The 16,237-nt window shown below is 32.8% G+C and overlaps 1 protein-coding gene across 9 annotated transcripts; it reads left to right on the top strand.

Annotated features, from left to right (window-relative positions):
* The first annotated feature begins 19 nt into the window (after window positions 1–19).
* On the top strand, window positions 20–10,867 carry LOC148605524 (heat shock 70 kDa protein 12A-like). 9 transcript variants are annotated; one of them, XM_088547697.1, is made up of 10 exons: window positions 20–162; window positions 2,258–2,300; window positions 5,189–5,233; window positions 5,868–5,962; window positions 6,975–6,993; window positions 7,225–7,293; window positions 7,563–7,856; window positions 8,799–9,020; window positions 9,257–9,410; window positions 10,132–10,867. In XM_088547697.1, the coding sequence occupies exons 2-10, from the start codon at window positions 2,283–2,285 to the stop codon at window positions 10,746–10,748; spliced, it is 1,533 nt and encodes a 510-aa protein (XP_088403823.1). In that variant the 5' UTR covers window positions 20–162; window positions 2,258–2,282; the 3' UTR covers window positions 10,749–10,867. The 9 variants fall into 9 exon arrangements, with proteins under 9 accessions (XP_088403823.1, XP_088403824.1, XP_088403825.1 ...); XM_088547698.1 differs by lacking the exon at window positions 6,975–6,993 and having other exon boundaries at window positions 5,868–5,960; XM_088547699.1 differs by lacking the exon at window positions 5,189–5,233 and having other exon boundaries at window positions 10,132–10,866.
* Window positions 10,868–16,237: the final 5,370 nt, after the last annotated feature.

The following is a 16,237-nucleotide window of genomic DNA, read 5'->3' as shown; positions in this document are numbered from 1 at the left end:
ACAATTGCTTAAACTTATTTATAGTACTAATATCTGATATCCACAAACCACTCAAACATTGATCATTTTTTCAATATCCGAGACTAATTTAACAGGAACGATCGAAAGTGCAAGATTTTCATCCTTTTTATGTTTTCAAGTGTTGATCCCTTTATAAACAAAGTAAGTACTACATTTAATTGCTTTACAAATGATTGACATTTTTGATTCATGGTTGTTATTTATATTTGTTACCATTAGTTTAATGATAGGTATAGTGTGTGGTAAAAATAGACTGTCAAGGAAGAGAGTCATGGCAATACATACAACACATCTAGTTACTTAAATTGGGGGGGGGGTCACTTTTGTTAAAACTGGATACGTGTGTGCTACTGGAGCTGGAAAAAGCATCCCCTTTCATATATTTAGCAAGAAAATCCATCACATTCATATATATTTTTTTATTGCAAAAGACATAACCATTCATTTATTCTACCGTCACATCAGTTTGAATTAAGTGAAGACAAGAGAAGACACTACTTGAAAATTAATTGGTGATAATTGTAAAGTGTGTCTTAGCAATAAAATATACATTTAAATTGTAGCAAAATGACCCATTGATATAACACAGCCCCGAATTACAACCCAAGAAGAAAATGTATGGCCCAATTATGTATTTCAACTAGAAAAAAACAGACCTATTCTATTTGAAAGCTTGTTAATTAAAGGGTGCATGCGTATGAAAACAATGAAGATATCGGTTTGAGAACTAATCATGTGAACAATCTCCTCCGCAGACCTATCAGCGTCTGATTTACTAGTATCATCCCGCCAGTTTTTAAGTTCTGTTTTACAGGATATAGGAAAATATTCTCAGGGTATGATCACTACTCATTATAAATCAGCTGAAGCTGTTTCCGTTTAACGAGTTTGAATAAAGAGGTATCTTCGACACAGAGTGTGGCTGAGGTGTAAGCTTTGAAATAACAGAGAGGGCGGGGCGGGGAAGTCAAGTTTTCCTCAAGTCTTCAAAGCTCTTTAATACTGTCCTTAGTTTGCTCTGATGTGCATTGCTAGAACTGAGAACTGAGAACAAATTGTTTAATTTGTAGCGAGGGTACGTTTATGACGTTAATTTTAAATAGTGAAAGTAAGATACCAAGGGCAACATCTATGTGTAACGGGAGCCTTCTGTATGTGCAAGTTTTTCAGTGAAAATGGCCAGTTAACACTGAAATCTGACTAAGAAAACAGCAATACCAATCTAACCATATAAGTAGTGTGTTATTCTTTTAATAAATGATGGAAAATGTTCGAACATTCACTAATGTATTCGCTTTTTTAGATTTTACGTGTGTATATCAACTACTTATATTCAGACTAAATAACCTTATTAAGACATCCTGTTGTGTGGTACGTTCGCGCACTGGGCTCTGTAACTATAACACTGTCTAAATCAAAACTCCATTAGAAACACGTAGTTTATTTGACCAAGTACAAAACCTTTGCTACAAACAATGGTGCATATCGCTTAAAAATGCATAACGCTTAATAACTTCAAAATTAACCGGTGTAACAATGCAACTGGAAGTGACTGACATAAACTTTTGTTCACTGCGCCATAATTGTAGCTCGACAGAAAACCAGAAGTATAAATAATTTCATGATAAATTAGTGTATAAAGAAGCCGAAAGGTCCGAATAAATCTAAACCAAAGTATTCTCTCGGAATGTTACATTCCTATGAGAAAACGGCTTAACCGTACACAAGTTAAGAGGAAAGAACGTGCAGATTGTAACAGTCTTACAGTGTACAGACGGTGTGCTACACACCTGAATGGCTATCTGTAGAAGAAGAGATAAGCCGCGCCGATGAACGCGCTTAAATACTAAATGCCTACTGAATTGACCAATCATTGCGACGATTTTTACTCATGTGTTATTAACTCAATCTCGTTTTCAAACACATTAAGCATATGTAAAATACAGAGACTCAACAGTTAACGGTAAAACACCGAGCTCAGCTCACTACTATTTATAGCCATAACGAAATCACATGATAATCACTTGATAATAGCAAAACCATGTGTGCATGTAAACAGATCGAAGTCACGTCCATTACATATGGCTATAATCTATGAACTATTTAGAAAACAGCCTCTATTCTGAAGTAAACAAACAAAACTTAAAGAGGCTTTTGAAGATGAAGGTCACTCGAATGGTTGGATATTTTTTTATAGCAGCAGTCTTTCTTATTTCTATATTTATTTTTTTTTCAGTAGGTCGTAGAGATTTTATGGAGTAATGGGCAGTAATTCGTCGGTATGTATTGTACATGTAGTGTTGTTGAGCTATCATGATAAAATTAGGAATAAAAAAAAAGAAAGCTGCACCAACTGTGCATCTCTGCTGATCGGTCTGTTCCCATATTCCTACAAAGACCACTATATTCAGGGCTCAGTTTTAGTGATTATCTTCGTCTTATCTATTTTTAAAAAGTTTAAAAATGGAAGACAATACAGACATACCTAAGTCTGTCTTGTATCTTGACCTTCCTCTCGAAAGCCTATAACAACCTGAACAGCAAATGTGCATGACGACGATAATTTCTTTGTTTTAAAATCGTATAGAGTTTAAATTTCACAGATCAAACGTTTTGAGAGAATATAATGTTGAGCGACTCACACAAAGACTATTGGAAATCGGATATGTTATCGAACCAAATCTTCTACGATCGTTACGATAACCCGATGATCTTTGTAAGGCATCTGTTTCCAGGACGACAACTGAACAACTTTAGTTGCACAGTGTCTTCCTCTTTTCCGGCAACGGCCATCATTTAACAGCAGGTCGGTACTCTAGCACGAAACAGGAACTACTCACCCTTTGTAAATAACGGCCTGTGTCTTTCAGCAAGGCCGCTCAGTACTGTGTCTGTTATTTTCTTTCTTGTCGTTTATCCTTGTGTTGGTTAATGTCTTCTTGGAGATGTTTGTCTATGTATGTCTTCTCTTTGATGGTATTTTTCGTTTTTTTTTTGGTAGAAACATGTAACTTTTTTCAGATACAATGTACCTGTATGAATTTAGCTTTCAATAAAAATAATTCGTGGTAAAGACTGTTCCTTATATGATTATTAAAAACATTTCCGTGAAATGTGTTTATTATTTTTCTATTAAAAGTGTATGGACTGAATATTAATTACATGTCAAAATCTGCATCACATACCGTATCAAAATGAAACTCCTATATAACCCCAAGGGCCACCCCAGGTGTTATTCATGTAGGTTGATTGTTGATAATGTTACAAAAGTCAATTTTGTATGCAAATTATTTTAGAAAATCCTTTGGGTATGCATATGAATTCTCTCTCATAACGATTTTTTGTAAGAAGGTCTTTCATTGGGTATAGTAACAGCGCTCTCGCAGGTTTCCTTTTACTTCGAGCAATATCATATGGTTGATGGGCTATTCTGCGAAAGTAATACTGAATTATATATTACTTACTTTTGCAGAATAGCTCATCACCCATATGATATGTCCTTGCTCAAAGTAATCGGAAACCTGCGTCTGCGAGAGCCACGGTTACTATAGCCAATGAGAAACCTAACAAAATCGTGATTAGAGAATTAATTTGCATATCCAAAAGATTCTGTAAACTAATTTGCATACAAAATAGACTTTTGTGACACAATATAGACTTTTGTATCACGAAATTGATTTTAGTGACACAAAATTGAGATTTGTCTCACAGAATTGAATTTTTATCACAGAATTGACTTTTGTGACACAAGATTGAAAATTTATTATATATTTGTTAATCTGAACTCATTTTGTTGAAAAAAATTCACTTTTGTCTGTACAAAAATGAAATTTTGAGTACAAAACCGCAAAAGTCCCATTCGGCGCCCCGTACACAATAGCACCATGTAATTAAGAATCTGTGATAGTTTTATCAAATTTTATTCAGCGGTTTCAGAGGAGTTGTGGATTAAAGAAGGTCCTTTCTTGATCAACAAATGTCAGAGTCAATATTTTGCAACAGAAAACCCGAAAAATCAGTCTGATGAAAAAAAAAAACATATAGGAGGTGCACAGTGACATAATGTAATAAATCAAATTATATTCAGCGTTTTCAGATGAGTTACGGGTTACAAGAAGGCCCCCCTTGGTCGACAAGTGATATATATTGAAGCAGGAAACCCCTAAAAAATATTCAGAGGGAAATCAAAATAGGAGGTGCACAATGGCATCCTGTAATAAAGAATCTGCAAAAAGTTCATTGAATTCCATTCAGCGATTTCAGACGAGTTTCTACAGCTCTTTAATGTGTTTTATAGTTGATTTGATTGGTTTATGGTCATATTTTGAACTTATACAGTCATATATGCCCTTTAAACTTGGCTAGATTGGGAAACATTTGTTAAAAAGCCTGGAAAACACCAATTTTTGTGCAGTTTTTCACTCTTTTAAGAATGGCCACATGCGTGTTGACTCTCGTGCTTCATATATTTTGTGTATAATTTTCAGTAACAACTCGCGTAAAAATATCATGAGTCAAGAGATGTGTGGCCACTTCCGTTCCACACAAAATCCATCCTAAAAAATTGCAGAAATTATAAAAGGTTTGTGTACAATTTACATAAATGCATACTGTTATTTCTGGAATTACGTCATAAATCTCGTCTTAAACAACTTATATTAAGTGTTTGCGATCATTTTACTATACTAGTACTACCTAGGAATCAGCTTTGATCAAATTTGATCCTTCATGCCACTGAATGTTTTGTTCTAATGTAATTCATATTTTATAATTTATTTTTTTTTGTTTTATATCGACAATGGATGGCTCAAAAATTATGTTATGGTTCCCTAACAAAGCAACCAAATTTTGCTCAAATTAAAGACTTATTTCCCTTTCTTCAATGAATTTCAATGCATTCTATGTAATTTATTTCTCTATAATCGACGAAAGATAATTAACAACTAATATTCATCTTTGAGAAAGGGTGCATTTATAATATGAAATGGGTGAATGTTTTTTTTAAAACAAAATTTGTCATGTGCTGCCCACTGCCTGCTTTTTTTTCGTATGCACAGACTCTCTCATAAGACATAACCCGAATATAACAATATATGTCACATGTTCTTGTGCGTATAATTTGTTCATTATCAGTAATTATCTGATACAATGTTATCCAGTGTTGCAGAAAAATGCAAATGTTGACGCTACAGAAAAAAAGAAAGAGTCAAAGGTAATTTTGAAAAAAAAATCGATAACAGAAAAAAAATATTTAATAATGTATGGACATATTAACTAAAATGTAAAGCTGTTTGAAACCTGTTTCATGAAACTTAGATTACAGACATTAGTAAGATATGCGACAGATAAAACCGGAAATGCTCCAGAAGAAATTCAAGTTTATGCCATATATTTTAATCGTAGAGCTTCTTGGTCAAATTGAGTGTTGGTTTGTTGTTGAGTTGTGAAGTCTTGATATCACGGGGGGGGGGGGGGGGAGGGGGGAGGCGGATAACTCATTTTGTCAGAAAACATTTTGTGCCATCTTGCAGAGTTAACGTTTGGGGGACAAATCAGCGTCAAGTTTCATTTAAAAAAACACATTCCGTTTTAATATCTTCGTTAATCACAAAGCTAATCAAGTGAACTAACGAACTAGCAAATGTTTCATCTTGCAACTAGCATTTTAATTAAAGTAATCGAATACTAAGTAACTATTTTACTTTTAATTGGAAGAAATACTCGACATACATGTACATGTAGCAATGTCATTTTGTTTAGAATTTAGTTAAAAGTAAAGTATTTAATCATCATGATTTACCCATGTAATGTACTGTCAAAAGTAATGTAGATATTATCTATTTCAGACAAAAGGAGATAAAGAAACGAATATTTTTAATGAAACAAATTCTCAACAGCCGTCTAAGCCGACAAATGACGAAACACTAAGTAAACGTCAGGTGAGCTACAATTAATTTTCTTAAAGTTTTAGTCATGTTTCCTATGCATTTTTCTATAACTGCAAAAATGTGAGTGGCAAAATTCAATCATTTAAGTATCAGTCTTTCTAAAAATCAGACAGAAGGGGATTCATGCATGTCAAAAACCCACCGAATTCAGTCTTATTTCTTGTTCAGAAACACTTACTGATCACATATTAACCAGTCTTAGTTTTTCGTTTGGTTGTTGCACTTTTGAGATAAAAAAATATATATAGATTGTAAATGAAATTGGCACTTTGCAAGAGTTGTCATTCTTGATTTGGCTCCATTCGGTTGATTTAAGTGGGAGATGAATGCATGATTTTCTGAAAAATGCAGATCTGAAAGCAGAAAAGATTGTTCTTATGTTAAAGTATAGCATATGTAGACTGAAAAAGCATCGTTTGTTTGGGCAACTTAAGCAAAAAAAAATAATGTCGTAATTACGACACCCTATGTGGGAGTTACAATATTACGATATAGTTATTGAATAAACAATATAGTTATGTCCTAATAACGATTACGTTATGTCAAAATTACGACATCAAATGTCGAAATTACGATACAGTTATGTCGAAATTACGATATAGTTATGTCGAAAATACGACACAGTATGTCGAAATTACTATAAAGCTATGTTGAAATTGCGACATCCTATGTTGGAATAAATATATAGTTATGTCAAAATTACAATATAATATGCTGAAATTACTACACAGCATGTCGAAATAATAATATCGTATGTAGAATAACGATAAATGCTCATTTGTAAGCTATATAGTTGTTAAATCAAGATAGTATTTTTTGGTATTAATATTGATTCACTCATACTGTGTTTACATAGAAACTGAAACACTATATTTAAAAGCAATTTTCGGCATGACATGGGTAGAGTCCTTATTGTAAGACTTAAGCTGTTCCGTGGTTCTTCACCTCGCATGGGAAGAATTAGGATTGATATTGCATACGATGAGGGTATAACTTTTTGTTGGTTTCAACTGGTCTGGAGCTGGTAAGTCAGTTAAATGCTAGTAGTCCTTTGTTTATACATTTGTGTCACGTATTTTTTTTTTATTTATGTTTTAACAAGCCTAGGCTCGGACTTTTTTTGAACTGATGTTTTGGTTATTTAATTAAGGCGATTCATTAATTACAGAGTTCATGGTGATTATAGAAATATGAATTACAAATTTTAATCAGTTTATAAACAGATTTTGTATTCTCTTTAATATTTTTACTGAAGCTAGTTCAACCAAAAGTTGTATACGAGAACACACTCACACGGACTAATAGCATATCTAAAAGTGTTAAGGTGAGTAAACATTTGAATTTGTTAGGATCAGTTGATAAATACAATTCATGTTTTATCTTGTTGTTGTTGTCTTCTTTGTTTGCTATTAGTAAATCTATTGGAACCTTACTTTTCTTTCTTCTTCTTATTACGGGATATGATTGTCAACCATAATGGTTCTAGTGACGTAAAATTTAGGTAAATTTGATGATGGAGTGAAGATTTTATATTTAATTTGTTTGTATGTACCTTATATTGATGCTGTTACAATTAATTCATTTCAAAATTAGGTATTCAATGTGCTAGCAGTGATGGATATAGGCCCTTTCTACACTGGGTGTGCATTCACATTTGGGAAAGATTATGCCACCCAAGGGCAAGGCCTGTTATATTCTGATTGGATCGATAAGGAGAGTGGAACAATGAAACCTATTACACCGACAACAATTTTATTTGACGTGAAAAAAACTGCTCACAGCATTGGATATGACGCAGAATATTTTTACAACTCAAAATTAGACAAAGAGGCAAAAGACAAATGGTACCTTTTCAAGCAGTTTTTGAAAGATATCTACGTGTTAGAGGTAACTAATGAGGACAATCATTTAACAATATTCGTATACATTTGCTCTTAAGCCTATGTATTATTAAAAAAAAAAACAAAAAACAAAAAAACTCATGATCAATATTCCATGCTATGTTTTACTATCAATATCTCTTATGCTTAGTTTTTTTGCAACTCTATCTTCCAGCTATTATGTAGTCTTGTTTTGTATACTACTTTTTATTCTCAATTGGGGAAGTCTTTAAATAAAGAAGTGGCAACGAATGCAAACAAAAAAAAACAGATAACAATTGCATCTGATTTCAGGATGAAAAAGATGTTGTTATGCTCGAACTCTTATTTAAATCGCAAAAATTATAAGAGGAAAATAATAAAGCTTTCAGCTGTTTCTATGACACGATGAGTGGAACCAACAAAAGATGTTATTGATATGCGTAACAACGTAGATAATTCTCGACATTCGATTGGGTTGATATTAGATCATTGTGACGTGTAGCTATTGTATTTGGTCTTTCGATGGTTCCATTTATCGTATTATATGATGTCTGGTCAAGTTTGCGCTGCTCACTTCATGCTACTACGCAATGGACATACTGATTTGTTACCAGTTGCTCGTCGCCAAAACGGTCGTCACGCAGATCTTTCGCGGATACCTCGTTTTAAGACTGATTTCTCTATACTATGCAATAGTCGATTTGTCTAGCTGTCATGACATAACAACGACAATTGTTATAACTTTTTACAGTATATGCATTGCACCATTGTGAATTTTGAAATTTTTCCTAACTATTCCAAACTCTTTTGCTTTCCTCCTTTCAAAAATAATCACTTAATAAAAAATTCTAGATCGTATCTGTCGTATGTAATTTCAAGGTGTACCACGAACATCCGACATAAAAAAAAATATGATAACAACGTTGTATGATGAAGGTTTCTACTTGTATTTTATTATATTTTACAGTACTTTATGGATATGGAAATTTCGGATTATAAAAACAAAAACAGAACCATGAAGATTATAGATGTAATACCAGAATACTTTCGGTTGATCGTATCGAAGGTACAAGAAATGGTATCAGAAAAAACGAAGGTCTTTACAAATAAAGATATTCATTGGTTGCTTCCAGTACCTGCGCATTGGGCAGACAAACAATGTCTACTACTTCAAAATGCATTAGAGAAGGTAACAAACTATATATAGGAACTTAACAAGTGAAATAATGTGAAATGATTGTGCTTTTCAAAGATATGTAACTATATGAATTAAGCTCCTAACAATATATATTTTAGAGAGTTTGATTTTTTACCTTTATTACACATCCAGAATTGTTTGTATGTTTTTACTTGAACAGGAGGTCAAAACATGATAAAAAAGAAGAGTGATAATAACCATTAATCTAGTTCCACGTCATCTTGCAGATCTCCGTGACAAAGGCAGCACAAACTTGTATAAAGGAACATGAGTCTACAATGTTGTATTTTGAAACTGTTAGTCATGCTCCATATCTGTACAACGAACTTCAGATACCAAAACTAGATAACAGTTGTAGAAGTATTGTTTTGACTTTCGAAGGTAAATAATGTCTTATGAAGAATAAGATTGCACACGTATAATAAAATGACTTCATTCAAAAGAACAAAAACAGATTTAAGGTTCTTGAGGTTTTTTTTATATCAGCAATGCACTGTTTAATGTTTGTCCAGTTTAAGGTCTGAAAAGAGGCAATCTAATTAAAATTGCAGCTATCGATTATTTCCAGTCACTTCATGTATGATCTAACAACACACCATCATACATTCTGTTCAGATGACCTTTTCAGAAACCTCATGTTTTTCTCATCGAATAATGTTGTAAAGTTATGACAGAGTAATTCTGATAGGCTGATCAGGAGGGTCATATGAACATAAAGTTGAATGGGGTGTTGTTGGATCCTACATGCGGTGACTGAATGGAACAATTTATAGGTCTAATTTTGTTTAGATTGAGATAGAGCTAACTTGTGGTGTGTAAATAATTCAATGAAAAGAAAATGTTTCATATTCATGCTTTCTGTTTATTCATTAATTCTTCAGTTTCTGTGCGTATTATCTTAATCTATTAACGTAATTGATGCTGTTTTTTTCTGATCTTGTCTTTTTTCAAAATTTGAATATACTGTTCTTCATTTTGACCAAGCTCCTTTTACTTTACCTCCTGCATAAGAGTGTTTTATTTTCTTAAAGGGTTGTACCATACTGACTACAAATTCAAAATTTTGACAAAAATATTGACAATTATTCTCCTTTTTCTTTAGGTAATATTCTTAAAGTTAACGTCATAAAGGTGCACTCAAAGAATAACGTTCGACTTTTGAGAAGTTATGTGAAAGATATTCCGGAGATATTCCAAGAGTTTTATAGTTTCTTAAGCAGGTTGTTTGGTGGTGATGTAATAACAAGGGTAAAAGAAACATACCCGTCACAATATAGAGAACTTGTTAACGATTTTCAAAGAAAGTTCAATTCATTCCGACCCTTAAATGATCAAAGAGTTTTAATCAGAGTCCCACCAGCATGGTTTGAAATATTAAGAGAGATTACAGATGACGAGTTACAGCACATTGTCGATGAATCATCATTTTCAAGAGATTTAAAAATATCAATGGACAAAATTGTTGTTTCTTCTGGGCTATTTAAGTCATTTTGCCAGGATTCTTTAGAACACTCAATTAAAATAATTGAACAAATTTTAGCCAGAGAATCTGCAGAAGGAATTGGAACTCTCTTTATAATCGGAGAGAGTACTTACGAGGTATTCATAGATTCATTAAAGCATAGATTACCTGATCATACCATAATTTCATCAACAGAACCAGGTTTGGTGAATTTGAAAGGTTCAATTCTGTATGGAATTAAGAGACAATACAATTAACAATAATATTACCTGTTGTACTATCTAGATTACCTTTCTCACATTTCTACCAATATAAACATGAAAAAAAGATATGTTTTATAACAAGTGTTGACAACAATAAGATTACATGAAAGTTTGAAAAAAAATATCATTTTTATACCCTTGTGACGTTTCCAAACAGTACATATCATGAGTGTATAAAATATGACTATAAATGGCTTGCTCTGCACTTAAAATGGGGCTGTACCTTATCTTGGTTCTGTAATATTTGCCCGTGTAGTGGTACTGTGAACGATGGTTTCTGGAGCAATAGTAGGCTTCAATTTATATTTGCAAAATATTTTTGCTAGTTCTTTCCTTAGCATGTCGATTCTGAATGAAAATATCACAGGATCAAACAGCGGATTGATTATAACAAATATATCTCCTAAGTCATGCGTCCATGTCACAGAATCATTAAAAATAGAAATACTAAGCAGTACTTCACAGAATCTTGGATCAGAAGATGCTATAGTAACTAAAATTATAACTGCTAATGTCATCACATTCCGTTCCATCTTTGCTTCATATTCTTTATTGTTTTTTTCTGTGTTGGTCTGTCATCTGTGGGTTTTCATTCCTTTTCCGTAAATAACGATTTACTCGATAAATACTTATTGAATATAAAACGACATTTACAGTTAAAAAGATATTGCTGGCAATATGTTATAAGTACATCAAACGATATCGTATACACCAAATTACATGGAGATGGGTTTGGTATATTTTTAAACAAAACCGTACGATTGCTGAAACGATGAACACTAGAAACCCAACAAATGTCGCGTGCCATGAGGTCAGAGAAATGATAATAACTTTCCTGGTTACAAAAGTAGCATTTAATTGCTCCAAAGATATTTGAAAAGTCTGGGAATATCTTTACTTAAGTTACACTGAAAAATAAATGGGTAGGTATTGTCACTGAAATAAATGATGAACTATACATATACCATACAAAATCCAGTTGCAGCGTCGCTTAAACTGAGACACACAACCAACCTTAAGAAACGTCGTTTTCGGATATTCCCGCTTTTAAAAAATACTACTAAACATATAATATTGAAAACAGTCACAAATACACTTAAAAATGTTCCGAATATTAGCTTTATCATCATCAAAACATTTCACGTACGATACTTTTAATGACTTTCATACAACTACTTTGTAGACCAGAGTATAGATTTCACCATTCTGTATTTACAACATAACACGAAAAAGGACAATACACGCTTCATTTCTATTCGGTATAATAGTATATTCATTCAAATAATGCGAAAGGAAGTCTCATTGAGAAATCAACACCATTCCTAACGTGTAAATGAATGTCATTGATGGCCACCATAGAGATACATACACAAGGCAACAACATATTTATCCCAATTCAATCTGACACAATAATTCTTGTCCCATGATACAAATATGAGTCTAACATATAATTCATTTGTTAAAACGTCGCAAGTAACAGAGGAAACTGGAACCTTTTCAAATACCAAGTCCATTTTTACTGGAACGTGTAATACATATTAAACTTTGATGTATACAATATATGTGCGTAAATAATAATTTGTCTCAGTACCATTGCTACGAATTTATGCTCTGTTACGTAATAACCTCTAGCTATACAAGGCCTTTACATGTAAGTAGAACATACGTTTACACCGGGCTTCTTCTCAATCCTGTTGCAAATTGATAGAAAATGTTATTTTGGTACCATTTGATTTTTTTTTAATCTTTAGATTATTGAAAATCAAGGTATTTTTTTTAACAAAAATCTTTATACAGCAAAATATTTTTAAAGGACTCTTTCAAAGGGTTGATTGACAAAAACATATTTTGAAATACAGGGTTTTTTTTTCAGAGTAACAAGCAAAAAATGTCGAAAACTTCCCCCTTGTTTTCGTTTGAAATGACTAAAACTTAAAAAAAAAAAAAAAGCGAAAATTCTTTTTATAGTTTATAGTTTGTATAAAAGTTTGTAAAAGAAAATCACCAACATTATAGCTCAATTATAAGAATTCGTCGAATCATTAGCTATAATAAGAGAGATATATTTTGTGTATTTTTGAGAGAATGAAATTTACATTTTAAAGCACATTAGTTGACGTATATAGACATGTATCGTTACTGAAGTTAATAAATCCAATAAGTAAAATAAGTAACAATATATCAATTGTCCATTAAATATGTTTTCTAGTCAGCTTAACTTTGACATTTTAAAATATAAACACTGTATGAACATGCCTTCATATGTTATGTCAAAAGTTAAGATATAATAGGAACAAACATAAATAGAGAATCACATTTAACAATTTGGCTTAAATCATAAATTTTATATGCTATAATTCTATTTGTGTCCTCTCATTGTCTCACCAAACTCCCTGAACTTCAGTTCTAAAAATAACAAAATAAGATTTTATTTTATATAGAATACCTTTTCATTTTTCCTTATCGGAGCAAGGACCATCTAATAAAACATGTGCTCGACTTCTCTTTTGTTTTCTGCTAATTATTTATTTGGAATATGGGACCAAGTCATGTCAACACAGAAGATACTATAGAAATGTAAATCAAAGGTTTCATTTTCACTGTATCTATAATGTTATATCGTGATATTGTTCTTCTGTAGACAGTCGTTCAAAACATAATGAGCGTTGTTAAGCTTTACGGTGTATCCATCTGCATCATGAGAACTGATTTTTTCGATGTGTCTTAGTTATCTTTTCTCTGTCGTCTACCCTGAACTTGATTTTTTTTTAGCAACTCGATGGTTGTTTCTAGAAAATCAGAACCGCTCCATGCACCCCATTTTTAGTGGAGTCCGAGTTGCTCATTTACTTTTGTTACTTTGAACGTATTATTTTGGTTATTTTGTGTTCTTTGTTGTGTGTGTCAGTTTTCCATGGATTACATTCTTTTGATTTCCGCTAGAATCTTTGTTCCCTTAATGAATGTTGACAACTTTATTTTTAGAAACAACGAACCTAAAAACTCTAAGATTAAGCACAAATAATAATTGATTTACATGAATACTTTTGTGTCTTCTTTCTTGCAAATTAAGTGTGCCCGTATGCAACATGATGAATCTATTCCAGCAAGGACAAGTATAGCTATTGCAGCTTTTCTTTTGCAGTTATTAACCTTTTTCCCTTGAATCTCTGATTCCTGACACATGTTTTTGACAATTTGTTCTATCCAATTTGTTGATTAACATACCAAGAATCACTTCTACCATTTCTTTTATTATTTCCAACGTATAATTTTAAAGCAGGGTCTTTCATGGCTTCCGGTCGTTTTTTCGCATATATAAGGTAAATCTTGACTGGACATCTAGGATTTTTCTAGAAATAAAATACAATTTGATTGATATAATATTTATAAAGATAATTTATTTGGATACCCTTTATTTACACTTTTTTATTATAAAATGAACCTGTACCCTGCCTGATCAATATGAAAATGAAAAACAAACTATTGAAACTAGACATATGTGTTAGTTGTCATTTTGTGTTACAAACAGTTTTCTAAAGCTGTCATTAGGTTTAAACTAATACCTGACATAATTAAATTATTTTTGTGTATGTCAAAAGGATCTTACATCATTAGTCACACCTGTCCTAGTCTTTGTTGCTCTTTGAGTGTATTCCAAAACCTTTCATCTACTGAAGTGGTCTTCATTTGCACACTTAAGATTTTCATATTCCTTACGATATCTCATTCCGAAATGCCTACTGTTTTCATGTACATCGTATTTGTAAGGGTTTCGCATTACCTAAAGAAAGCATTTCACAATATTGAATACCATTAAAAGGATATATATTTGTATGAACAATTTAGACTAGAAAATTAAAATGAGTCCATTAAAAACAACAAAGTGTGTACCTATGGACGTGAACTTGACAAAGAGCTAAACATAAAGTTGTTAAAAAGTTCCAGTGTAAATATGCAAGGAATGCGTGTGCGAGGCAACGATTTGGCAGGTAATGGGAAGACCACTGCCTGGATGAATGCTGCAGTTGACTCTACATGAACTGAATGCTTGCAACAATGTCAAAAACTTATATTGTGTAACGAAATACATGTACATCTTGTTTAATCATACATGCATATTTTTAGATAATTGCTCTGCTATAAAGTTGTCTTGTGAAATATGATTTTTATGTCTCACTGCGGCGACCAAGCAAAATAAATAAGCCTCCCAAGACGGCATTATATCCAATGGGCACACCCAGGAAGCTCGATTAAAAGTGGCAAAAAAAAGTTTTGAAATACTTCACCCAAAATTTCTGTGCCTTGCTTCGATCACCCCTAATCTGCAATCCTATCCTGGATTCATGCCTGGTTAGGCCTAACATAATATAAAATTTTGTAAAAAAATTAAGTCACTATACCTCCACTAAGTAAATTCTTGTCATACAAAATTTGGAGTTCCCCTAGAGTAAATGGGTCAGCCTTGTAGGGATAGTTTCCTTTTCCAAAATGTCTCAGTTCTTTACATTTAGAGTTCAAAACATCCCTCGAGTGTTTTAATTGTTTATCTCCCACCATGTTGAAAGGGGAATGTTTTTCTCTCAAGTATTGATGCTTCAGTGTGTACTCTTCAAGGATACTGGTTCGTATATCTCGGCATTTAGCTTCTTAGCAGTTATGAAAAATCTGTCAATATACAAATCAAGTTCCGGGGTTGACAAAGTTTTAATTTTCCGACACTCGTTTTAGTTCCCTAAACACTGCTTGAATTTGTTTACATCAGTGCTCGTTTTGGAACTGTGTTGGCGTTTCTCATACTTTCAATAAAACTATCGGTTTCTCTGACCTCATCTCGCTTCAAGTGTTCACAGTAGGGATGTGATTTAGGATATGCGATATAGTTCTAGAAGTGTGATATAGGGCATTCGATATAGGTCTAGAAAAGTGATAAAGGGTATGCGATATAGGGTAGATGATGTAGGGTTTAAACAAACACTTGTTATGCATATATAAAAAGACACATTTTCATCTAAATATATGATATGTAATGTTTAACACTTAAAAGACTTATAAAGCTTCAAATATCAACAAAAATTAACATCAGATTATATGTTTGCATGGAGTGGACACAAGGTTGAAGAATACAAGCAAACAAGTAGAATGATACAATTATAACATAAATAATAGAGCCGCCCCGTGCGGATTTGGGTGTCAAAAGAATAGGCCCACAGAAGCGCTAAGTTTGTCGTTAAAGGCCACTTAGAAACTTGGTTGCGTGGAATGGGATTCCTCAGGCATACTACATGCTGGGGTCGTCAGGTCATAATACGGAAGCCATAAACGTGCAACGTGTCGGGAAAGATGCCAAGATCCTCGCACGTTAAAGAATACTGCTGTGGTATTCGATAGAAGGAACGTGCGCTCCGCCACAGGAGGCTAAATTGCCCGACAAGTTGATCATATTAAGAATACTCAAGCGATGCTTTTATATGTCAACCGAT

The sequence above is a fragment of the Perna viridis genome, chromosome 10 (assembly GCF_037379345.1).
Source record: "Perna viridis isolate PV_CMFRI_1.1 ecotype Kerala chromosome 10, ASM3737934v1, whole genome shotgun sequence".
NCBI classification, from domain to species: Eukaryota; Metazoa; Mollusca; class Bivalvia; order Mytilida; family Mytilidae; genus Perna; species Perna viridis.
The sequence above is the reverse complement of the archived record's forward strand: the minus strand, read 5'-3'. Positions and strand labels throughout refer to the sequence as shown.